Source organism: Psammomys obesus, unplaced genomic scaffold (genome assembly GCF_907164565.1).
Source record: "Psammomys obesus unplaced genomic scaffold, mPsaObe1.curated_primary_1811, whole genome shotgun sequence".
Classification (NCBI taxonomy): domain Eukaryota; kingdom Metazoa; phylum Chordata; class Mammalia; order Rodentia; family Muridae; genus Psammomys; species Psammomys obesus.
Window position 1 is genome coordinate 5,571,632 of NW_026596085.1, and position 25,802 is coordinate 5,597,433.

The 25,802-nt window shown below is 39.0% G+C and overlaps 1 protein-coding gene across 3 annotated transcripts in view; it reads left to right on the top strand.

The window, feature by feature from the left end:
- Nell2 (neural EGFL like 2) overlaps window positions 1–25,802 on the top strand; it is a 298,553-nt gene that overhangs the window by 159,024 nt on the left and 113,727 nt on the right. For all 3 annotated transcript variants that reach the window (XM_055627188.1, XM_055627186.1, XM_055627187.1), the window contains exon 14: window positions 21,207–21,332. In XM_055627188.1, the coding sequence (XP_055483163.1) occupies window positions 21,207–21,332 (126 nt within the window). The remainder of the gene's footprint in view (window positions 1–21,206; window positions 21,333–25,802) is intronic.

Below are 25,802 nucleotides of genomic sequence, written 5' to 3' on the forward strand. Positions count from 1 at the left end.
CCTCACCCACTCCAACAAGGCCTCACCCACTCCAACAAGGCCTCACCCACTCCAACAAGGCCTCATCCACTCCAACAAGGCCTCATCCACTCTAACAAGGTCACACCTCCTAATAGTGCCACTCCCTATGGGCCTATGGGGACCGTTTTCATCAAACCATCACAGCCTTCATCAGATTAGAAGAGGTTCCATGTAAGGGAGGGAAAGGAGAGGTCTGCTAAGTCAAAATATTCCAAGAAAATCTTTATCTGATTGTCAAAAAGATATGAGGCCAAACACAGAAATGGGCAACAGTGGCTGTTAAGGAGAATAAGCCCATGTGGCCCAGGATCTATATCTACCTCTCTACAAAGTTCACAGTCAGCCTTGTAGCTCTTTACAGGCTTGTCTTCTTCCCAGGAACTTGAGTTCAGTGTGGAAGTTCTGAAAATCGCCACGAAATAACTAAACTTGAACTTCTCAGCAGCTTTTCTTGACTTGCTCATCATTTACTTCCTGTCATATAACAGTTTTTTTTTTGCCTTAAAAACAATTTACATTCATTCATAAATATTATTAATAAATTATTATCTGAAAAGAAATAATTTTTATTTGTATTTTTAAATTTAAAGTACGCTTCTCTCCTCTAATATGAAATAAAAAACATTTATATTTTAAAAATCAAACTTGATAAAGAGGAAAGTTTTCTGAATTTCTTCTTGTACATCGTTTCTGAGAGCCCAGAAGAAGCATTAACCAAATATCCTTTGAACCAGTGTGCCATAGCACGTGACTCTCTAGGTAGGCAATATCCATCCCTACACATGCCCTGCTCACTCAATATGCAGCTTTGAGCTTACTGGAGTTCATGATTGCTCAGGATGCTACAAGAGAAGAAATGATGATTTTAGTTATCAATAGTGATTAGCTGTTACATAGAGCACTTTGTGTTCTCTATGGTGGATCTACAAGCCCATGGGAATTTGTTTTGTGATTGCCTTATCTCAGGCTTAATATAGAGAAGCTTCGTTTAGCACCCATTTATTCTAAGTAACTGAGAGCACACTGTGTGGTAGGTGTTAGGTTATGAAGAGGCAGCTCTAAAGAGACAAAGGAGGAAAGAGATATGAGGCTTAGTCTGACATTAGGCTGGACCATGTTCATTCATAGCAAGGGATCATCGTTGTCACCCACATGTGAAGACAGTCAAAATGACTACAAAGAAAGGGAGGATGTAGCCTCGTATAATGGTAGAAATGATTTCAGTAGTCCAGAAGGGAAGCTGGGAAATGTTGTCTTTCATCAGGAAATCATGACTAGACACAGAGGACATGTTAGTCATATACAGTCATGATGGGGAACCTGCTGAGCTACGAAATAGAGGCAAATTTCTATCAGAACTAACATTTAAATCATATGCCCATTTTCCATCTTCTGTTGGATATGAGAATTGTCACATCTGGTTTTGTGTCACATTAAGAGGTACTCATGTTTGTATATTCTTGGTGGTTTTGTCTAGAAAACAAATAATCTTTGGTACTAGGTAGCTAACACAGGGCCAAGGACCAGCAGTGTAAGGCAGTGTCTGGGGTCATTAGAAATGTAGGCTGCTGTGCTTTTTCTCCGACTCCTGTGTCAGAATCTGCATAGAAACAAGATCTTCAGGAGATTTCCCCCTGCACACAGAAACTGAGGAACATTGCTTGCAAGCATGGGATACATTAATTTATCATCTTAATAAGTAGGCAGCTCTCCAGCACTTTCCAGCCATATGGTAAACTGGAGAGGAAGTTTAGTGCCCGCACTGTTTTCATCAACATTAATATATAGTTTGGTTTCCTACCTTGTTTTTTCGGAGTGTGGCTCAGACTCCATTGGAATCACTGCTTAGCTTATTAATAGATGCATGTTCCTGGACCCAACCTCCATTCTTGGAGTCTTAGCATGCTTTCAGGTTTCCCAGACGATCCTATGCACATTAAAATGTGAATAGGGCTATTCTGTGTGAGTTCTGTATCTATATCTTTCTAAGGATGGGCTTTGAAAAAAAATCATTGTTTTTAAGTCTTTAGTTAATTTGCTCTGCCTGGGAAGATGAATTGCTCAGTTTTTATAATACAATGGTCTCTGTTTAAACCAGGTCTTTTATTTGAACTATTGACATTTTGGTCTGGAAAATGTTTTGTGGTGAGCTTGCTCGGCAGTCATCCGGTGTTTAGCAGCAAGTCTGGTCTCCAGCCCCCAGGAGTCTCCTGGGGCAGCCTGCATTCCCTTTGTGATATCCAGAAATGTCTCCAGACTTCACATATTTCCTTTAGGGCCAAAGTCCCATCAGTCAAGAGTCATTGGTTTAAACTGTGTGGAGAAAATGAAAATGGCTTTATTTGAGTCTGATCCCACTCCCGGTGTCTGTTCCATTATGTGAATTTTCTCGGGGGATTTGTTCCATGCAAGGCTGAAGGAAGGCTTATGCATGAGCATGTAAGGACTACGGGGCCTATTGTGTCTATTTTGAACCCTCAGTGTTAGGGGAATCATAATATAATGATGGGAAAAGTGAAAAACCATATACTAGATTTGAAGTAGAATACAAATATGACAGAGAACATATGGCATTTGTCTTTCAGGTTCTGAGTTACCTCCCTCTATATAATTTTTTTCAGCTTCACCCATTTATTTGTAAATTTCATGATTTTATTTCATTTTTTATAGCTGAAGAAATTTGAGCTTTAGTAGAAAAATGCACATGTTTATGCAGCTAAAATTAACATCTCTCCATTTTTGACAAGTGGTTGCATTTCTGATGCTGCTGTTCAAGACTTGTTACTTCTGTTAGTGAGCGAGTGAGTTTGTACAGGGCACTTGGTATGTGAGAGGCTCAGTCTGTTTGTCTATTAGTACTATTAGTACAGGGAATTTGTTTCTTGAAGTTTTTAGGAAAGAAAATTCATTCTAACTGATTTTTAAAAAATGCCTTCCAGTAAGATAAGTTCTTGGTAAAAGCTTGTCATTAAATTTATGCACATATATCTATTAATTCTAATGTCAGTGAAACTATACAATATTTTATTTTGGGAATTAAGATGGCATATCACTAAAGCAAAGTTGAGAAAATATTCTACTAAGAACTTAGATATAATAAAATTGATTCATACTTGAAGCCACTTCTGCTAAGATCTTTACCTATTTCAGTAACTGATTTATTACAGATAGATTCTATGGCCAAATTGTTGTGTCAAACTGCCTTTTGCTCTAACCAATATTATAATTGGTTATTGAGTATAAAGCATATATAATTTGTTCATTTTGTGAGTTCTGTGATCAATGTCTGAATATAATAATATATTCATATTTTGCATATATGTGTGCATGCATAAGGAAATAGCAGGTTAAAAACTTGTTAATTACCTATGCATATTTTTGTTTATTAAAATAAGAGAGGAAAAAGTCTGGGTAGAATTTAGCAATTCATTCTAAACAAATCAGTTGCAGGTGTATTCTATAAAGAGTCATCCATTGGGTTTTTTTTTCCATTATAGAAATGGAAATTACTAGAGGGAAAGAAAGGCCTTTCCCAGAATAGAATCCATTTGAAGTGACATGTAAGTCACATATGACTAATAATTTTAAAAATTAACTCATAGGAAAAGTCTTTTTACGGTGCTATTAACTTGAAGATCGTGTATGCAGAGAGATTAAATTATAAATGCCAGCTTCATATCCCCTTCAGAGAAACCAAGTCACATGTTCTATGTACATTTGTCAAATGTGCTTGGGGCTAATTAATAATTGATTGCTCAAAACGAACTACTAATATTCCTTTTACAATTCTATTTCTCTCTTTATTCATCAGTTTTCAAAAATTATCAAATCTAACATAGAGTATGATTATTATGTTCTTCGGGGCATCTGTTAGTTAAAAAGGGGGGTGTTCAAGATGATGGTCAGTGCTTGGTCATGGGCTATGACAGGAAAATAATGAGGCTGAAATGAGCACCAGTTGCACAAATAAACAAGTACAACTGATTTGATAGTCCCGAGGGTACAGTGGGATTTCTTGCGAGGCAACATGGAACAAGATAGTTGATGTGTCATATCAGAGGCAGTGTCAGCTTTAGTGTTCATGTAACAGAACTAGGAACAAGGTTTGAGTGACAAGAACTGGATCCCCAGAAGCAGATAGAAATGAAACAAATGCTTCAGAGAGAACAATGGATTTGATTTATGTGACAGAGAGGGGACTGGCTTGATTAGGCCAATAATGATTCCACAAGAAAAGAGTCCTTTGTGTTTTGATATAGGGACAGTTGGGATACTAGTGCTGCCTTTAATGAGCACAGAGTGGCTGAGCAGACAAGGGCATGATGAGTCTAAATTCTATCCCTTATTCATTGGTATAATACAAAAATGGGCCTCTGGGTTTTAATAATACATAAGGAGCTATTCACTTTTTCTTTAAACACTAAACCATCTTAATTCTCTATTAACCACACTCCAAGTAATTTTCCTTTCCTATGGAGGATGAGCTTGGAGAGAAAGTATGTGTTTAAGTTACAGTTTGTGTTCACACCTCAGTTAGAATTGTGGTTAAGATGGACACAATTCAGTTGCTCCCTGTGCACACTGATTTAGTTTGTGTTCATACCTCAGTTAGAATTGTGGTTGAGACGGGCACAATTCAACTGCTACCTGTGCACACTGATTTAGTTTGTGTTCCTACCTCAGTTAGAATTGCGGTTAAGATGGACACAATTCAACTGCTACCTGTGCACACTGATTTGTTGGGCGGCCATATTTCCCAAATGACATTAAGAATGGATGAAAATTGCCAAATTTAGCAGTGCTGTTCACTCAGTGATTTCTGTCTAAATGAGCCAGTGGGAGTTAGAGTGTCTCCATATTGCCCATGAAAGGCACTGGATCTAATGTTTTCATCAATTTAGTAACTCCAAATATATAGCGATTTTATGTTGGAAGGACTGAAATCTTTGTTTTCTGGCAAACAAATATATAATTGTTAAATCCATTTTTAGTATTTAAATATAAAAATATGCCTTCTTGGAAAGAATTTTCTTGAACTTGATGACTTTCAAATTCAGCAGAGCAAGACAATGATTCAAATGAGCCTGTCTGTTGCTTAACTTCAAGCAAGTGGGAATCAGTCGGGATGAAGACTAACCAGCACATACAGAAAGTGCAGGAACGGGCACAGATAGACTTTCCATGGCAAAGAGGTCAGGGACGTGCCTGTGGGGAAAGGGAGCTTCCTGTCAGCCTTGCAATGTGAGTCCAGTTTAAACTGGCAGAGAAACAGCTAGAGAAAGGAACAAATGGGACATGCTTTGGAATTCTCTCCAAGAGTAGACTTTGTGCAGAACTTGAAGAGGACCAGAACTTAAAGACTATGGAGGAACCATGGATAATCATGGTTGATTCCATTCTAGATTTACCATCACTATAAATGATATTTGAGGAACTTCTGATCATGATCCATGTTCCTTGGCTGTGAAAACAGGCAAATGTCTGCTGACTCTAGGTCACAAGGTTGCTATCAGGGTTAAGGTTAACAAATACAGAATTTAGTAACATCACCACAGGATCGGGAGGGGAGGAGGGAGGGGCTTATGGAGGGATACAAAATGAATAAAGTGTAATTAATAAAAAATTTTAAAAAAGTCATGAAGATCTCAGTTGTGGTTCACACACTTTGATACTCACCCTGGCTGACGTACCCTAAGCTTGGTAATAGTCTGTACATCCCAGCTCAGTTTATTCCATTTCCCACATACATTATTTAAAACCTTTACTATGCCCAAGGGCCATCAATTCTTACTCTCAGTGGATAGCCTCTTCTACCAATGAAACAGAAATCGACAATAACGCTCTCCGTCTACTGTTTCCATGTCGGTCATCCCTGTACTCTCATCCTCACCCTTTCTTCCTCCTTCCTGGTTTTGATCAAATTGAAACCTTTCTCCCATGAGTGATGGACCTATCTAAGAACCAAACTTCAGGAGGAAACGTGATACAATCACTGCCACCTCAAAGCCAGCTTCCTACTTCTCTCTGTTTGTCCTTCCCACCTGCATTTCAACATGTTTGGCTCTCTCAGCTCCACAGCCCTCCTAGCTTGTATAGCATTACTTTTCCCCCCTTCATGACTACACTTCTTGAATTTGTGATCTATCCTCATTATCATCTCCATTTCTTCAAATTAGACATTCTGTTACTGACTTCAGTCTAGACATTTTAATCCCATATCCCCACACATCAGTCTCACCAGGACCCCCAGTAACTTCTGTGTTGCTAGACCAGATACCTGTTAGTCATTATCTTGCTTGACCTTTAGGCCATATGTAACTTTATTGGCCACTCTTTCCCTCAGTATTCATTTTGTCTTTATGATACTACTCTCTATGGATCTGAGTTCAGAGTTGCAAATGATATAACCCACAGTTCACTTGGGAAAGGAATATATCGAAGAATGTTAGGTAGCTTCCCATATATGAGAGACTGATCTTCAATGATGTTAAGGCAAGCCATCACATATCATGTTTGGGTACACATCCCACTGCCTTTCCTTTATATGTTACATAAATACTGTTCTATGGTGACATCCAGAGGTTGACGCTACCCACGTAGTAGCTCAAGGTCACAGGCCTTGTTCAGTTTAGGTTTGTGTAAGCTTGGCATAAGCTAGGGAATATCATCTAGGAAAATAGAAATCCAGCTGAAAAAAAAAAAACTTCCATCATATTGGGCTCTAGGCAAGACTGTGAGGTGTCTTCTTCATTAGTAATTGATGAGGGGGCACCCAGAGTACTGAGGGGAGTACCACTTGTGGCAGGTGTTCCTGGCAGGTAGAAGAGTAGTCACTGAATGTGATCCTGGAATGAGCCTCCTCCATAGCCTCTGCTTCAGTTCCTGCCTCCTGCTTCTTGCCCTAACTGCCTTGACTTCCCTTCATAATAAACTATGAGCTATAAGTTTAAATAAGCCCTTTCTACCTCAAGTTGCTTTTGGTGATGTGTTTATCCAAGCAATAAAAAGCCTTGCTGAGACAGGGCTATTCACCATTTTCTAAGGATACTGAAAATTTGTGCTGTGACTTTCACCTTGGATAAAGGCATTTTCAGATATAGAATTTGTGTTTAGGAGATGATGTTGGCCAATTCCGGGGGTCACCTTGCTCCCACACTCTTCAGATTTTTTGCTGACTCCACCTGATCCTCATCAGTCTTTACTTTGTCTTTATGAGGATGAGGTCCTATTCCTAGAGTGCCCTAGGAGCTTTGACTCCTCATGCCTTCTTCCTGGATGATGCTTTCTGAGACATGTCTTCAGTTACTTTGGTATGCCTTGTGACTCCAGAAGTTTGAGCTCTACCTTGGCTCTCCCTACGGAGTGAAATGTGCACCCACATACATCAGTGGACACTTCTGCTTGGACGAATTATAAGTACCTCAAATCCTTCAGTCTCAAGCCAGGGTTTCTGCAATGCATCTTTCCAGTTCCTTCCCTGTCTAGAACCCTCAGTTATAAGCTGAAGCAGGAGGGCCTCATCCCTGAGAACTTCTCTGCCTAATTTACAGGGATCCAGTCAGTATCAGAACAGAAGACGTTTTACACCGAATGTTTTGTTTTGTTTTTAATTGCCAAATCAAGTTGCCTCCACTTTATGGGCAGTGAAGACAGGAGCTAAATCCACTAAATGGACCTCCTCCTAATGACCTACCCTCTACTCTGTGACTAAAAAGATCTTGATAAGCAATTCATACACCCTCTCTTTCACACACACACACACACACACACACACACACACACACACACACACCCCTTAAAGTCTGCTAAAGTCGGATTTTCAATGTCTCTCTCTCTGCTTTGGCAAGGTTCCAGGTTCTAGGGTAAGATATAAAATGGGATGTGGAATCCCCTGTTCGATTTATCTCTTGGGTCACCAAGCTGATGGAACAAGCAACCTATTAGGAAAAAAGATTGGAGGAAAAAAAATAGGTGAGGGAGCCCAGGATTCCTTTGATTCCTTCTCTGGGACTAGGGACTGGCTATACTGCTACTTTTTTTTTTCTGTAGTCAGAACTGTAAAAAGTGGCCTCTAGTCAAAATTTTAAGGTGTTGTAAAAACTTTCTTTTTGGCCTGAAATTAGCTCCTGCATAGGAATAGGCCACTTTGGAGGCTTTCATAGGCTAAAGTAAACTTTTTCCTGCTTATCTTATGCTGATAGTTATGATCCTGAATCTGCTCACTTATTTGTGACTAAACAGGCAAGGGAAAGAGGAAAGTAAGCAAAGACCATCCATGCACGTATGCTCAAGGGAAAAGGTGGATGAAGTTAAGAACTTCAGCTTCAATGAATTCCACTAGCTTACATATGAGATGATGCTGATTTCTGCTAGCATCTCGTCTGCAGAAACTTCAGCAAGTTTCAGCTGCCAGTCCCATAGTATCTGTGCATACATACACATAGACAAACAGTCAGACATATAGATTTGTACATATTCATACACACATTCAGTGGATGATTAAAAAAGGAGTTCCTTACATATAGACAGACAATTGACATGAACTCATGTAACATCCGTACAAAAACAGACAGATGGACATATTTACATGTAAACACATATCTATATGAATATTTACAACTCATGGGTGAAATGAATTCCATTGAGTTTCCATTCAATCGGCTTCTACCACCAGGCTTTTGCCAACAAGGTTCTGCCAACTTTATTGTATAGTCATAGCTTTATACCTCTGAGACAAAGCTCCCAGAAAAGGAATTACTTCATAGTAAAAAAGACAATTTATCACAAAAACAGATGAATTCTAAAATACAACAGGGTACATGTTTTAAAACTAAACATTTATCTATGTATCCATTACAAAAGTTCATAGTGATTTCAGAGTGACAAAAGTTGACAAGGTCTAAAGGTGAACAGGGTCTAAAAGTTACAAGAATACATGTCTTTTCAATTAGGACTGACCTAGATACACATTTTCCAGCTATCTCTAAGTTTATAGTTGGTTCAGGACAATAATTTTATCTGCCTTTCAGTCTAAGAAACAAAGTAAATTTAAACTGACAGTATATAATTCCATAAGGTGATAAGGTATAAGTAGTTACAACAGAATAGTTTGTATATATTTTGACATTTAAGTTTGTATTTCATTAGACATTGCTTGGTAGTCCCATTACAATTTGGGTTCATAGGCTATTTAAACCAACTCTGCCTATATTTGCAGTGTATACCAGGATTCATTAATGAAGGTTTATCTTGAATCCACAAATCTGTCTCAAGCCTGTCTCCTAGTGAGGTATCTAGAGGTCCACCAAGGTATTTATTGCAGTCATAAAAGTTTTAAAGTTGTTTTAGAAATTATAAAACAACTTAACCTTAAAATTTGTTTAACTCTAATCAGGAATTCCCTAATCAGGAATTAATTTACCTAAACAGCAGTACATCTTTAATAAGATCCCATAGGAAGTTTGTTCAATCAGAGTGTGTAAATACTCAGAAAATGATGGCACATTATGCCAGATTATAGAAAGATGCAGTAGTGCACAAAGAGTGTCAGAGACTGGAAGCAGTTCTGGGGTGTATCGTGGTACAGACCTTGCAAAACACCAAATTTCCTTCCAGAAGGCTCACTTGCCTAATGAGCTCCTTTAACAGAATGGCCACACACACACACACACACACACACACACACACACACACACACATACACACATATACTTATATAAGCATTGACAACACCTGGATAGCTGCAAAGAAATTGATAACAGTGGTTGTGTTACAGCTTAGAAGTGGGAAAACTGAGTGGCTGAGAGTCAGATCTACCCTCATATGCCATGTATTAGACCTTTTAAATTTTATAGCATGTGTATAATACATGTTTGTGTCATTAATGAAATTTCTGTAGATAATCTGAGTCAAAGGATAGCATTGCACTGTCATAAAATTTTAAGGATTTTTACACAATGGCACCTGCTTGCTCCGTGAGCCACAGTGAACACCCATCTCCTTCTCCCAGCCTCCAGTGGTGTGTATAGTTCCTCTTCTGCAAAAAGCTCCCCTCTATTCCCTTTCTTCTGGATAATTTCTCCATTAGTCTTCTGTTCAGATGTCAAATTCTTCTTGCCTTCAAGACTTAGGTTTGGAAATGGTGTTATCCTTACCAAACAGCATTGTGATTTATTATTATATGTGCCTTTTATTAGAAAACCCCATCAGATCCTTCAAGTACTGATACTTTGTCTGACTTACTGAAGCTTTTGATGACCATGTCCCAGTTAGTACTTTGGATATAGAGGGAAGTGATGAAATGTCAGTGGATAAAATATTCATGACACTGAACCCCAATTTTGAATATTCTTTCTTTTCACTTTCTCCATAAGTATTATTTTATAGTTTTTTCTTACTCTTCTCTCAAATTTTACTCTTTCATCTCAAGCCCAAGAATAACATATTCAATTAAAAATAAAAAGAAAGCCAAGAAAATGCCAGAGTTCTTATTCTTGTGCAATGTACCATAAAATATATAATAAGTTGATGGATATAAAAAATGAAACCAATTTGTGAGAGGTGTTTTGAGGTGACTAATGAAATCTTGTATGCTACAGGAATATGTTTTAATTTGCACTCAGGTGGATAAGAATGCTAATATGTAAGAATTATCTTGGCAAATAGCCTTAATGATGCCACTGACTTCATAACATATGCTGGTAGCTCCCTTCAAGGAAGCTTATTTATAAATGGCACTTTGTTCTGTGGCAACTTTCTTCTGAGAAACCTACTTAGACCTGCATATTTTATCTTTTTAAAACCACTCATCTCTTCAGATTTTGCTCTAAAATCTCATTCCAGATTCAGGTTATTCAAAACTTAGTCTGTTTCCCCTTTGTGAATTATATGATGATCTCTTGGCCAACTTTGCCCAGTGACTACATCACAGCTGTTGAGCCCAGGCTTAGCAGTAACCTATGCTGGTCTATATTTTTCAATATGTGGAGTCTCTGAATTGAACTGCAGGACCTCAAGATTGTCCCAGCTGAGTGAGAAGCCCTGAGTGTTCCTGAAATGCTCACATAGTGCCTTTACAAGTTAGTCAGGATAAATGTCATTTTAGAAATGCAGCATAATATAGAAAAAGAACAGCATTACTGGCATTCAGCGTAGTAGGCACATGAATGGGAAGGATGGAATTGGGGTAAGGGGCATTTAACTGTTCACTGCCTTTAGGTTTAGTTCAGATACAAGTCCACAATCCATAAAGGACATTCATTTTGGACCTTAATCTAAAATTGCTCTTTCTGTGGCTCCCACTAATTATCTTCCTGAAATTTCTGCTGGTGGGAGTTTCCAAAAACACAGACATGATTCATTTACCTTGTCCTTTAAATCTTTTCTCTTTCACATATAAAAAAAATCTTGTTATTCAGTATGGCCAACGGGAGCTTTGAGTTCTGAGCCCTACCCTTTGTCTCTCACTTTCCTTGCTTCTATCTTTGATTGTACTTACTCCAGTTAAATTATATAATTTTTGAAGTCCATCTCAGCTCTAAAACTGTGTTTATGATTAATTACAAATTTTCTATCTGCTTTCATGTAGGAAAATGGGTGGTTATAAATTCCTAGTTTCTAAACTCAACCAGCTTAAGGTTCCCAGTCTAAGAGAAAGTGTTCCAGTGTTAGAATCACTTCTGTTTGTGTTGAGTGGAATATACTTCATACCTTAGAAAAATGCAGAGAAACAGAAGTCACCACAACCACGTGGGGCCCGTTCTCTCTGTTAGAATGGAAACCCTGAAGAATGGGCTCTGACTTGAAAATCAACTTGTGAAGGTGGAAGTAAGGACTGAGAACCTAGCTGCCAGTTGTGTTGGCAATGTGTGCCAGTCTACGCTCCCTACTCAACTGAGAGTCAGTCCACATGCAAGAATGATAGGAAGGTGTGTCTGCCCCTTCTCCAGAAAATCACATGCCAGGGAATGTCTGGACCTGTCCTTGAATCAGAGTGGGATCACTGCCAAGTTGAGCTTCAGATTAGACCAGGACAAATGATGATACTTCTGCTTTGACCTCTAAGGTGAAAAGCTTTGAAAAGATTTATTGACTCAGCCAACAGATATGGACTGAACCTGGAGGCAGTGAGCACCTGCGTGCCCACTATCCTCTGTCTCCTCCTGCTCTGCCTACTACCTTGAATGCCAGTAAAGCTGCTCCTTTTCTAAACTATGCTGCATTTCTAAAGTGACAGCATTTATCTCGACTTTATCTTGCAGAAGCATTATGTGATATACAGCTGGGGCCAGCCAACATCCTGACCAAGTTCTGTTTCCTCAGATCTTACATTCCAATGAAAATAGACATGGGATGTATTATCATACAGCAAATACCTGTAGATGCTACTAAACATTAGAGAAAATGGGCTGGGAGAGTTACTATAATTTTGCAACCAGCTGAAACTAAGACTTGCATTAAATTATCAAGAAAAATCATTAATTTCTTCTCTTTTTGTAGATATTTAGTGCACCGTCATCATATCTTTTATCCCATAACCACATTTCCATTTATTTCCCACATTGAATTCTCTGCTGCCTCTGCTGTTGGTCCTACACTTGCACATTGCAGTATCTAGGTCAACTTTAGACACTGCAGACAGCACCTCCATGACAGCCCTTTCAACATCACAGAAACCTTTCACTTAAAGCCAATCTTCTCCAAACCCACCTCAAGCCTGTCCCCACCATTAAGTTTTCTTTGTTTGTTCCCTGCAAGGGACTGATTTTAAAAAAATGGTATTAAATGTATAGGACCTGTTGCTGTCATTCATATAAATAAAATCTGGTTTTCTCAAGTTAGGGAAGAAAGCTCAGTTATAAAATTGTTTATATTGCTAAGTATACATTTCAAAGTACACTAACAGGTGCTCAAAGCAAATACTGTATTTCTATTAATGGGGCTCACTTTCCTCTTTTCATTGCCCAGGTTTCTGTTGTGTACCAGGCAGCGTTCATAACATTGGCGTTTATTTATGCTTGAACTTCTTTGGATAGGACTTGTCTTTGTTGCCTAATGCAGTATCTGGAACATGTCCATTTTATATTCAATGAATAAAAATGAGTATTCAATAAAAACAATTATCAGGGAGCTTGAAATTTGCTACTATGCACGGTGAAGAGGAAATAGAGCTATAGTAAGATACACCTGAAAACTATTCGAACAGAGACTGCTCTGCTGTCAAGGAACCATGAGCTCTGTTCAGAGCTACTGCTCTCTAAAATTCTGCTTGTGAAGTGCTAGCTTCATGAGACACCTAAGGGAATGCGATAATAATGGCCTGATAATGCTTTCTTGGTTTGTAAGCCCATGTATGGCAGATTATGTGTTCGTATGTGCTTGTGGAGGTGATTATTCGTGTGTGTGCAAATATGTCGCTCCTCAGGAGCTATCTTTCTTATTTGCTTGTTTGTTTGAGACTGGGTCTGTTGTAGGCCTGGGACTCAGCTAAGCTGGCTGATAGTAAGCTCCAGGGTTCTACCTGTCATGGCCTCACTGGTTCTGCGAGTGCATGCATTTGCCTCTTATAGGTGGGTGGTTTGTCTACTTTTTATGGGGGCTCTGGGAACTAATGTCTCATGCTTACAAGGTGAACTTTCCTGTTTGTGGGCTCTAACTTCTTTGGTATTGAATTTTGGAAGAGGCATTAGGGACTACATTATTGAGCAGTGAATATACTCCTTTTTTTAGACTCAGGCATGCTAAGATACTATTTAAATATTTCAATTTGGCAGCCCATTCTCACTAGAGTTCTTTCTTCTTACCAAAAGTTAAGATCATCAAATCATGGGGAGGGGCATGCATGCAGAAAGGGGGAGGGAGGGTGGGACTGGGAGGTGAGGAGGGAGGGGCTTATGGGGGGATACAAAAGGAATAAAGTGTAATTAATAAAAGTTAAACAAAAAATTAAAAAAATCATGATCAAAAATACAATAGTGTTTCGTTTTGTTTTGTTTTTTACAGGAAGACGTGTGATAAATTTATTAACAATAAAATTGAGTCTGAGAATTTGCTTCCTTTAAATTTTAAGTTGGTTCATAAAGCTTAAATACACTGTGGACCAAGTTTGCTTTGATTTTGACCAATTGCTTTCCAAATACCATGGTGTGCCTGCAAGAATCTGTACACACCAATGGAAATGACTGTTCTGCAACTTGTAATATTACAACATAAAGACAGCTTTGTGGGGCTTCCTCTAAAGGCAGAGTGCAAGGAGGAAGCAAGACACATCTTGTTCACAGTGCTGATGGGGGCTTGGTTTTGCCTCCTTTTCCCTTGGGACTTTGCCCCAAGCTCTAAGTTTGCCTTTGAAAGCTTTTTAACACAGACTCAACATCTCTGTGATTGAAGCTCCTAAATATCTCTGATTAAGTAAGCTTCTCGGTCTTGTTTTTATGATCCCACATCAACCTTTGGTTGAGTTTTATTTAACCATGTGATAGCTTAAAAGTGGAGAATCCACAAACAGAAATGGGGAAGGTCAGAATCTCACATCTCTGTGGGCTGTCGATTCCAGGAGGAACAGCAGTAATGACTATATTTTGGTCAGCTTATCCCTGCACAAATTACTCCTATTTATGCTCATAACTGACATTTTCTATCATGTATGGCTGTACTCGCATCACATTAACAAAATTAATCTAAACTCATGGCCTGTTTTGCTCACTCTGTCCCATAGGATTTTGGTATAATCAACGTTCATAATGCTTTAGCTTACAAATGTAATTTGTCAGTGTTGGTAGCAAGTTCTTCAGGAATAGGCCTTTTCTTTAGGATGGTGTCTTGTTATGAAGCTATTTAGGACCAGGTTCCATCCAGAACCTATACAGTGTTGCTCTGCCCACAGCAGTTGCTACTCCATCATTTCCAAGAGTTGCACTTGTTTGTGGAGGTGCCATGGTATGTGCACAGTGATTCCTCCTTGTGGTAACCAGAGTGTTTTCACTGAGTTGTATTCTTCATTCTTAGTACATTCCATGTGACCCTTGTATATACAGACTTCTTAATATTCACTGTGTAGTTCATTCATAAGCTTAGGCTTGAGGACTCTAGCTATGTATACATAGTTTTGTTTTATATATTAATATATCCTAAATATATACTATATATGTGTGTGTGTGTGTGTATTCAATGTGCTCAGACTGTGTAACAGTACTTTTATGTATATAGTCGCAGTGCTGACCACTTGGTATTGGATAAATAATTGGAAGATCATGAATAAGCTTCTTGGGGGATCTTCCCCAGGGAACACTATTTCCCTGCTGTCAGCATCCCTATTTGCCTGTAATTAATTCTTTGTCTAGGGTTGAGGCCTCATGAACTTTTCCTCTTCTATGTTCTATGATTTTCCCCAGGGAAGACTATTTCCCTACTGTTAGCATCCCTATTTGCCTGTCATTAATTCTTTGTCTAGGGTTGAGGCCTCATGAACTTTTCCTCTTCTATGTTACCATGTCAATTAGTACAATTGTTGCTCAGATATTGTTTAGGCAGCCATGTTGATGAAAGTTAATGGGTGTAGCATCTCTGACATTTCTATGAGACATAGTTTCATAGCAAACTTCCCATTTCTTTGGCTACTGTAATCTTTCAATCCCATATTCTGAAAAACCCCAAAGCCTTATGTGCAGGATTTGTACTATAGACATGTCAGTTGGGACTGGGCACCATAAGATCTCTTGTATCCTACATTGTGATTGGTTGTGGTTTTCTGTACTTGTCAATTTCTGTTGCAAAAGGAAGTTTCTTTGATGAGGGTAGAGAACTACACTCATGTATGGACATAAGGATAAAGACTTAGAATGCAATTGTATTTCCATTTTCATTTAGTTCCAGGAAAAAAAATATTTCTTTGTTGATTTCTTCTTTGACCCAGTAATCAATCAGTCATGAGTTGATCAATCTCTGCAAGTTTGTGTGTCTGTTAGAGATTTGTCTGCTGTCAATTTTAAGATTCATTGTGGTCAAGCAGGGTGTGCAGAGTGAGTTTAACCTTTCTGAATTTGTTAAGATTTGTTTTGTCAAACACTAGATCACTGTGTGATCTAGTTTAGAGAAGCTCCTGTTTGTTGCTGAATAGATTGCATGTTCTTTGTGTTCCAGTGTAATACTCTATCAGCATTTGTTGAGTCTATTTGATGCACAATGCCATTTACTTTTCACTGTTTCTCTGCAGATGACCTGTTATGTTGGTGAATGTGAGATATTGAAATTGCCTAATATTAATGGGTTGATGTTAATCTGTGACTTTAGGTCCAGTGGCACACTTTTTTTTCTTTTCTTTCTTTATTTTTTTCTTTATTAATTACACTTTATTCACTTTGTATCCCCCCTATGGTTCTCTCCCTCCTCCCGTCCCAATCCCTCCCTTCCTCCACCCTCTGCATGCATGCCCTTCCCCAAGTCCACTGATAAGGGAGGACTTCTTTTCCTTCCTTCTGATCCAAGTCAATTAGGGCTCATCAGGAGTGGCTGCATTGTCTTCTTCTGTGGCCTGGTAATGTTGCTTCCCCCTCAGGGGGAGGTAATTAAAGAGCAGGCCAATCAGTTCATGTCAGAGACAGTCCCTGTTCCTATTACAATGGAACCCACTTGGATACTGAACTGCCATGGGCTATATCTGTGCAGGGGTCTTAGGTTATCTCTATGCATAGTCCTTGGTTGGAATAGCAGTCTCAGGAAAGACCCCTGTGCTCAGATTTTTTGGTTCTGTTGCTCTCCTTGTGGAGTTCCTGTTCTCTCCAGAACTTACAGTTTCCCACTTCTTTCCTAAGATTCCCTGCACTCTGCCCAAAGGTTGCCCATAAGTCTCAGCATCTGCATTGATAGTCTGCAGGGCAGAGCTTTTCAGAGGTCCTCTGTGTCAAGCTCCTGACTTGTTCCCTCTTTTCTCCTTCTTCTGATGTCCAGCCTCTTTGCCTTTCTGGGTAGGAATTGAGCCTTTTAGCAAGAGTCCTCCTCTTGATTAGTTTCTTTAGGTGTACAGATTTTAGTAGGTTTATCCTATATTATATGTCTATATGAGTGAGTATATACTGTGTGCATCTTTCTGCTTCTGGGATAGCTCACTCAGGATGATCTTTTCCAGATCCCACCATTTACCTGCAAATTTCATTATTTCCTTGTTTTTTATTGCTGAGTAATATTCCATTGTGTAGATATACCACAATTTGTGCATCCATTCCTCCACTGAGGGGCATGTGGGCTGTTTCCAGCTTCTGGCTATTACAAATAAGGCTGCTACAAACATGGCTGAGCAAATGTCCTTATTGTGTACTTGAGAATCTTTTGGATATATGCCTAGGAGTGGTATGGCTGGATCTTGAGGAAGCACTATTCCTAGTTGTCTGAGAAAGCACCAGATTGCTTTCCAGAGTGGTTGTACCAGTTTACATTCCCACCAGCAGTGGAGGAGGGTTCCTCTTTCTCCACAACCTCTCCAGCATGTGTTGTCTCTTGAGTTTTTGATCTTAGCCATTCTGATGGGTGTAAGGTGAAATCTTAGGGTCATTTTGATTTGCATTTCCCTGGTGGCTAATGACGTTGAGCATTTCTTTAAGTGTTTCTCTGCCATTCGATAATCCAGAATTCTCTGTTTAGCTCTGTTCCCCATTTTTTAATTGAATTACTTGATTTTTTTTTTTTTGCTGTTTATCTTCTTTAGTTCTTTCTATATACTGGATATTAGCCCTCTGTCAGATATAGGGTTGGTGAAGATCCTTTCCAAATCTGTAGGCTGTCGTTTTGTTCTGAGGACAGTGTCCTTTGCTTTACAGAAGATTTTCAGTTTCATGAGGTCCCATTTATTGATTGTTGCTCTTAGAGCCTGTGCTGTTGGTGTTCTGTTCAGGAAGTTGTCTCCTGTGCCAATGCGTTCAAGGGTATTCCCCACTTTTTCTTCTAAGGGGTTTAGTGTGTCTGGTTTTATGTTGAGGTCTTTGATCCACTTGGACTTTAGTTTTGTGCAGGGTGATAAGTATGGATATATTCGCATTTTTCTACATGTAGACTTCCAATTAGACCAGCACCATTTGTTGAAGATGCTGTCTTTTTTCCATTGAATGGATTTGGCATCTTTGTCAAAAATCAGGTGTCCGTAAGTGTGTGGATTTATGTCAGGGTCTTCTATTTGATTCCATTGATCCAGCAGTCTGTTTCTATGCCAGTACCATGCAGTTTTTAGTATTGTTGCTCTATAGTACAGCTTGAAATCAGGGATGGAGAAACCTCCTGAAGATCTTTTACTGTAGAGAATTATTTTAGCAATTCAGGGTTTATTGTTCCATATGAAGGTAAGAATTTTTCTTTCAAGGTCTGTAAAGAATTGTGTTGGTAATTTGATAGGAATTGCATTTAATCTATAAATTGCTTTTGGTAAGATGGCCATTTTTACTATATTAATCCTGCCAAGCCATGAGCATGGGAGATCTTTCCATCTTCTGATATCTTCTTCTAATTCTTTCTTCTGAGACTGGAAATTTTTTTCATACAAGTCTTTGACTTGCTTGGTTAGGTTCACACCAAGGTACTTTATGTCCTTTGTGGCTATTGTGAAGGCCGTTGTTTTCCTAATTTCTTTCTCGGTAAAATTGTGTAGCCCAGGCTGGCCTTAAAGTTGTGATCCTCCTGCCTCTGCCTCCTTCAGCAAATCCTACTGGTGTGCACCGCCACAACTGGCCCAGTGGCACACTTTTAATGAAATTGGGTGCACCAGAATTTGACACATATATGTTTAAGATAGAAATGTCTTTATGATTAATTGTTCCATTTGTTTAGGATTTAATGGTCCTCTTTAATCTTCTGATAAATTTTAGTTTGAAGTCTATTCTGTAATATATTGGGTAGTAACACCTTCTTGCTCTCCGGTCCTGTTTGGCTAGAGTATGTTTGTCTATCCTTTCACTCGAGTGTGATTATTATCTTTAAAGATAAGATGTGTTTCTTGTAAACAGATGATGTAGATTTTGGTTTTTTTGTTTGTTGGTTTCTTTACCAATTTAGTCAGCCTGTGCTTTTGATGAAAGAATTGAAGCTGTTAGTATCTATAGTTATTGAAAGCTACATGTTGATCACAGTCATTATGTTATTGACTTTTCCTGCTGTTGTTTATGTTCTTAGTGGTGCTTTGTATGTTAATGATTATAACTTTGTTTTTATGTCTACGGTTTCTTGGCTATGTTCATTCTTCTCTTTAGCATAAAATGATGCTTCCTGTATTTTCTGTAGATGTCATCTTTTGGATAAAAAAAAATAGGCTGTTTATATCTTGGAAAGTTTCTCCTTTAACTATAGCAGATAATTTTGTTGGGTATACTAATCTAATTTTTCTGTCATGGTCTTTTGGGAGTTAGAATTCGTTGTTTCTGACTCTTGGCTTCTAAAGTTGCCACTGAAAAAAATCTGCTGTTATTCAAATGGGTTTTCCTTTTTATGTGACTTGTCTTTTTTTTTTCTTTGTAGTTTTCAATACGTTTTTACTTGTTCTGTATGCTTAGTGTTTTAACACTGAGTGTAACATAGGCAGTTTCTATTATGGTCTTAGCTCTTTGGTAGTCTGTGTACATCTTGTATACGTATGGGTATATCTTTATATAGTTTTAAGAAGTTTTTGTCTATGGTATTGTTTAAAATCTGATCTATGACATTGACCTGATAGTCTCCTTCATCTACTCTTATAATTTTATCATGTGGTCTTTCCATGGTGTTCCACATTTCTTGTATGCTCCTTTTCTGTGCTTTTAAGAAAAACGTTATATTCTTTGCTTAATTTGATTAGATCCTGTACTTTATCTTCAAATCCTCATATCATGTCTTCTGCTTGCTTCATTCTCCTTGCATGGTGTTCCCCTGAGCGTTGTAGTTGGGTTATTGGGTTTTTAATCTCATGTTTGTTTCAGCTTGAGTACCCTTCAATGTTTCTATCTTTACTAAATTCCATTTTCAACGTTGGGGTTGTCTTCACTACATCCATCAGCCGTATGTTTGTATTGCCTCAGGTATCACTCATTCATCCATACTCATCCATGTTCATTATTGTCATCTTAAATCTTTCTACAGTGAAGCAATCCAACAGAAGTTCTTTCTCCTGTGTAACTTCAACATTAACCTGTTGCTCACCATTCTTCATTCCTCCTACTCTCTATGTGCTAACTCCATTATACTCTTCAACTTCTGGGAGATTAACTTTTCTAGATTCCATATCACATGGTGTTTGTCTTTCTGTACTTAACTTCATCCATTTTCCTAGCCATAGGGCTTACTGAGGCATGCCAGCACTCTGGGCTTTACACATGCTGAGATTTGAACTAGGTTCTTCATGTTTATTTAACAGGTACTTTCCTGACTTAGCCATCTCCTCTGTTAGAAATATAAGTTCTTGATACAGGTATTCAATAAATGCTTTAGATTCCATGTAGACATGTACAATTAAATAAGTGGATTTTATTGTCAAAATTCACATTCTTTACAATCAATACCCTTTTTTGTTATTTTTTTATCATCCATGAGCTTTTATAACTCAAAATTGGAGGCAAGAGTTAACATGTGCAAACTTCTATGTTATATTTTCCTATTTCTTAATTCCTCATATTCTTTCTGCTTCATGTTGTAATCCTGTCTGTATTTGGACACTTAGTAGGGTACTTTTTGTTCCATTTGCATCTCTGATAAACTGCTATTATTGGATTCTTACTGTCAAGGGAAGTTCTTCAAGTTCTGTGTACAGTGAGTACTTTATTTACCTCTTTCAAGGCCTCCCAAGGTAGACAGAATAGCCAGTGAATCAAAGATTATAGGTGGTCAACTCAGTGACTGAAGGTTTCAGGACACTAAGGCAACCTGAGACATAATTTCTGATTCCTTTTATCAAACACAAGTAGATGAATGTGCTGAAGATTTCAAAAGCTATTCATAATGATGCAAGTTGAAACTGGAAGGCCTATTTGAAACCATGGCAAGAACTGCTCATAAATGCTCACATGCTTTCTGTCTTGTGAACATCAAACATTCCTATTAAAGGAGGTATTTTTGAATGCTCTTTCAAAATGCAGTTCAATTAGTAGCTATTCCTCTCTACCTGGCAAAGAAAATCATAGAGGAATTCTAGAATGTTGGTCACCATTGACCTCTGCCCTTCTTTCCCTTTGTAGACATTGACGAGTGTGCAGAAGGACGCCATTACTGCCGCGAGAACACCATGTGTGTGAACACACCTGGCTCTTTCATGTGCATCTGCAAAACGGGGTACATCAGGATTGATGATTATTCGTGTACAGGTAAAGGATGCCTATTTGAAATAGAGTATTTCCTGTTTTGTTCAGTTTTCAAATATATTTTTTTTAATTCTAAGAAGTGTGTCATGAATGTTTCCTCACAAGAAAAATTAAAATGGAAATCATTGCATCTTGATTTAGCATTTAATTGTGAATCTACTCTAAAGAACAGAGTACTTGGCATTGAATGACCTTTGCTTGGGGAGACAAGAACAAATATTTACTCGGCCTCATAGGGCATTAACTGTAAACCAAAGATGCAAGTATATATCCAAGTCTTTCTTAGGAAAACTGTAAGTTTACATAAATGAGATTGAAAGATTATTTACAGGATACTGGGTGATCCCCAAACAGCTAGCTCACTGAGAAGTCTCCCTGCAGCATAAATGGTCCCCCTGGCTGCATAGATGAGACCCCGTCTCCGTTACAATTTCACTCACACTCTGGAACCTCCTGAGAGTGGCTGTATGTAACTCTGCATCTGGAATAAAATTATGTACAGCTGGAATGGAGGTGCAAGAGAGGGTAGCTGGATTCTTGGGTATAGATCTAGTGTCAATCCCTGACAACTCCTATAAGGGATACTCAACGGAACCAATCTTGAGGCTGTCCACTCATACACAGCTACTCTGGGTAAGATAGGAACAGATGTTGTTCCTGAAGTGAAGCATTTCATGATACTCTTTCTTCAGTTCTTACATTCTCTCTGCCCTTTTTCTTTCCATGATGATCTCTGAGCCTTGGAGGGAATGATATAGATATTTGGTTACTTTCTTTTACATGTGGGCATCGGACCATTGTGCTACAACAAAAATCACTTATTCTTCTGGAGTTTGGTAGAATAAAAGTCTATACACTAGCCACTACTCAGTTCAAGAAGCTTCTCTGACCAAGGCTGACAGCAGCAAATATAGATGTAAACACATGTAGTTAGAAAGCAATTTTATAAGCACATCATCTTTGTTTAACAAAAAGAAAGAAAGAAACAAACAAAAAACAGTATTATCTGCATGACTCTGGTCTAGACCTCCCTAGACATGGGCTTTTCACTGGATTTATCCTGCCTGATGTGAATTTTCTCCTGTGGGAGTTTGATCAGAGCTCAAACCCGAATGGAAACTAGTTGCTTACACTCTTAACACTCATGCCATTATAACACTAGATGGTTCCCCTTTCTGTTATGCTGACAGCATAACCCAGCGATCTGAAGGGAAATAGGTCTACTAATGACAATTCTGTACCAGCAATCCATGTAGCAGCTCCTGGCACTACATGAGCTATCAGCAAGGAAGAAGCTTCTAGCTCACTTTACCCCGGTTTCCTCATGTTCCACACCCCAAGTATACAGTGTTTTCAGCAATATGATCTTACTATTTAGTTCTGGTAGTCAACAAACAGCCATGGAGATGATCTGTATTGTTTGGGGAGGCTTGGAACAAACAGGTGATAAGCAGACAGCTGACCCTTGACACTGAGTTTCATGGATTCTGGTAGCGTTTGTTCTACCTCACAAGTATCTTTCTTTACTTTTTAGCTGTTATTTTAACCTTTATGGCTGCCTGTTGGGAGGTTTCCTCACCCACACTTTGTGTTACCTCTGCCTTACCTTATGATGTTCTGAAGCATTTCGCAGTGGTTGCTGTAGCAGGTCACAGGCCCTAGAGCTGCATAGGGCGGTTGCTTGTGTCACTCCTTCGGAAGCTTTCATTTTGCCTCTGGTACTGTGAAAGGCAGTGCTCAGGGTAAAGGCGTTCAGGCCAGTTCCAGCTCAGGGGCCTCTGGTCTCTGTATCTAAAATCAATGATATTTTCAGCAATAGGGATTTATCTGCCATCTCTGGGGGCTACCAAGGAGTAGCCCATAGTTTGAGGAGTTTCTTGGACAAGCCTGACTAACAACTCAAAAGACAGCTTATGTTCGGTGTTGGGGTTTTCATTAGATAGTCTTTTGTACTTGGAGGAGGAACTGGTAGTGACTGTCTTTTTAGAGAGGGTTTGCAGGATATCTGCAAACCTACTGCCATCCATTCTCAGAAAGAACCAGTTGGCCTCGGAAGTCACCAAACTATATCATTTAGCCTTCTGCATTCTGCTATCTCTATGTGCTGACTTAGAGGTCAGCATGGATGATAGCGTTTTTATGTTTCTTTTCTCTTTGTTACTTATTGCAATTCCAAATTTGGGAAAGTTCTTTCTGGACAGACAACCCAGGCTCAATTGCACATTGTAACATCCTAAGTAGGGACGGTTCAACAACTTCCGCAACTCCCTAGCAGTCCTGTTCCAGACTACAGTATACTCTTTATATTATAATATTTTATCTTTATTAATTACAGTTTATTCCCTTTGCATCCCACCTGTAGCTCCCTCCCTAATCCCCTCCCATTTCCACCCTTCCTCCCTCTTCTCTACCCCAGTCCACTGTTAGGGGAGGTCCTTCTCCCCTTCCATCTGATTCTAGTCTATCAGGTCTCATCAGGAGTAGCTGCATTGTCTTCCTCTGTGGTCTTCCTCTGTGTCTTCCTCTGTGACCCCCTGAGGGGGAGGTAATCAAAAAGCAGGCCAATCAGTTTATATCAGATATAGTCCCTGTTCCCATTACTGTGGAACCCACTTGGACACTGAGCTGCCATGGGTTACATCTGTGCAGGGGTTCTAGGTTATCTCCATGCATGGTCCTTGGTTGGAGTATCAGTCTCAGAAAAGACTCCTGGGCCCAGATTTTTTGGTTCTATTGGTCTCCTTGTGGAGCTTCCGTCCCCTCCAGGTCTTTCTATCTTCCCATTCTTTCATAAGATTCCCTGGACTCTGCCCAAAGTTTGGCTATGAGTCTCAGCAACTTCTTTGATACTCTACAGTATATTCTTTGCTTCATCTTCAGTGCCCAGGATGTCCTCATGTGCCTTTGGCAAATTACATTCATCAAGGAAGCACATTACCTCATAAGACATAGAAGAAGATGGCTCCATAGGAATGTCTCCCACTGATTTGTCACACCTGACAGACAACTCAGCCTTAGTTGCATGTTTTATCAGTTATGTCAGGTACACAGTGACAGCTAAATGCAGTAAGTAGGAACACCATTCTCTACTACATGGAGAAGGACAGCCACCCATGTATTGCTCCACAGACACTCTAGCCTCAGACAGCTTAGCTTTGTTTATATGTCTCATTCCTCACAGCAGGAACAACACAACTTTCCCTCCCAAATTCATCTTTGGTTCTGTCACATTCCTGTATTGTGCTGAACTTTTACTCTTTCTCTCTCTCTCACCCAAGGGAACACAAACAATGGAACAAAGCAACAATTCCATCCAAGTCTAGCTTAGTTTACTGAGTTTACACCTAGCAGCATAGGTGAGGGGCTGTGGGGTGTTTTCCCCACAGCCGTGTTACCCCAGCATGGATGGTGAACCCCCATTGCTACATAGATGGATTCTCTCTCCAGTTTACCTTTCATATTCTACATACTCTAGCACTTCCTGGGGCAGATGGAAGGAAGTGGCTGGAAGCTGAGTTGATAATCAAATGACCCTCCCCGACCCTTCTGTCCAGGGAACCCCAGTAGACCTAATCTTGAAGGGCTTTTGTGGGTAGCCCAGCTGTTCTATCATGATAGTCATGACTGAAATGCTCAGGGGACACAGTCTACAGGACCTCGCTTAGGGGATCTTTTATGCCTCTTGTTAGGAAAAGAAAGAAAAGCTGAAGAGGAAAGTCAAGATTATGCTAAGTATATACTTAAATGTTTCCTTTCTCTAATCTTATGTGAATTACTAAGGCCACTTGAAGAGGCAGCCCCTAAATGATACTTTATGTAATGGAAGAATAATTTCACAAACATTGTGATGTTCTTCAGTCTCTCAGAGGTAGGAAAACTGGAGGAAACAGGAGTCTTCAAACCTTGGTGAAGTGCAGTTGACCTACATTGAAGTGTCCCTTCTGCTTCTTTTCTGAAATGCCCTTCCCTTCAGAACTATGACAAGTCCCTCTCAGGGCTGCCCTGGGTGGTTTGTGAAGTTTGATGTTGGTACATGGATTCCTATACATACATATAAAAACAAATGGAAGAAGAAGATCAGCTCTAGCACCATAGGACCAGAAGGAAAGTGAACATGAAATGGGACATTCCTTTGCATTCTACCTTTTAATTGTATTTTACATAAAAATAACAAAATAGCTAAAATCATAAAGTTAGACAGAACCTAAAAATGTTCTTTAATCATTTCCTATTCCCTCTCTCAATTATACATTCTCCATCAATCAAAATGATGTTACATATAATCCATAGAATTTCCAGGGAAGGGGCATCTATATACTCATTGGCCACCCAGGGAGTATAATATATCTTATATATAATATATTATATATAATAATATCAATAAATACTAGTTTCACGTTAATGGTTAACAATAACAACAAACCCCAAAACCTAAGATCCAATCTTCCCAACCTGCTGCATCTAAGGTGACAG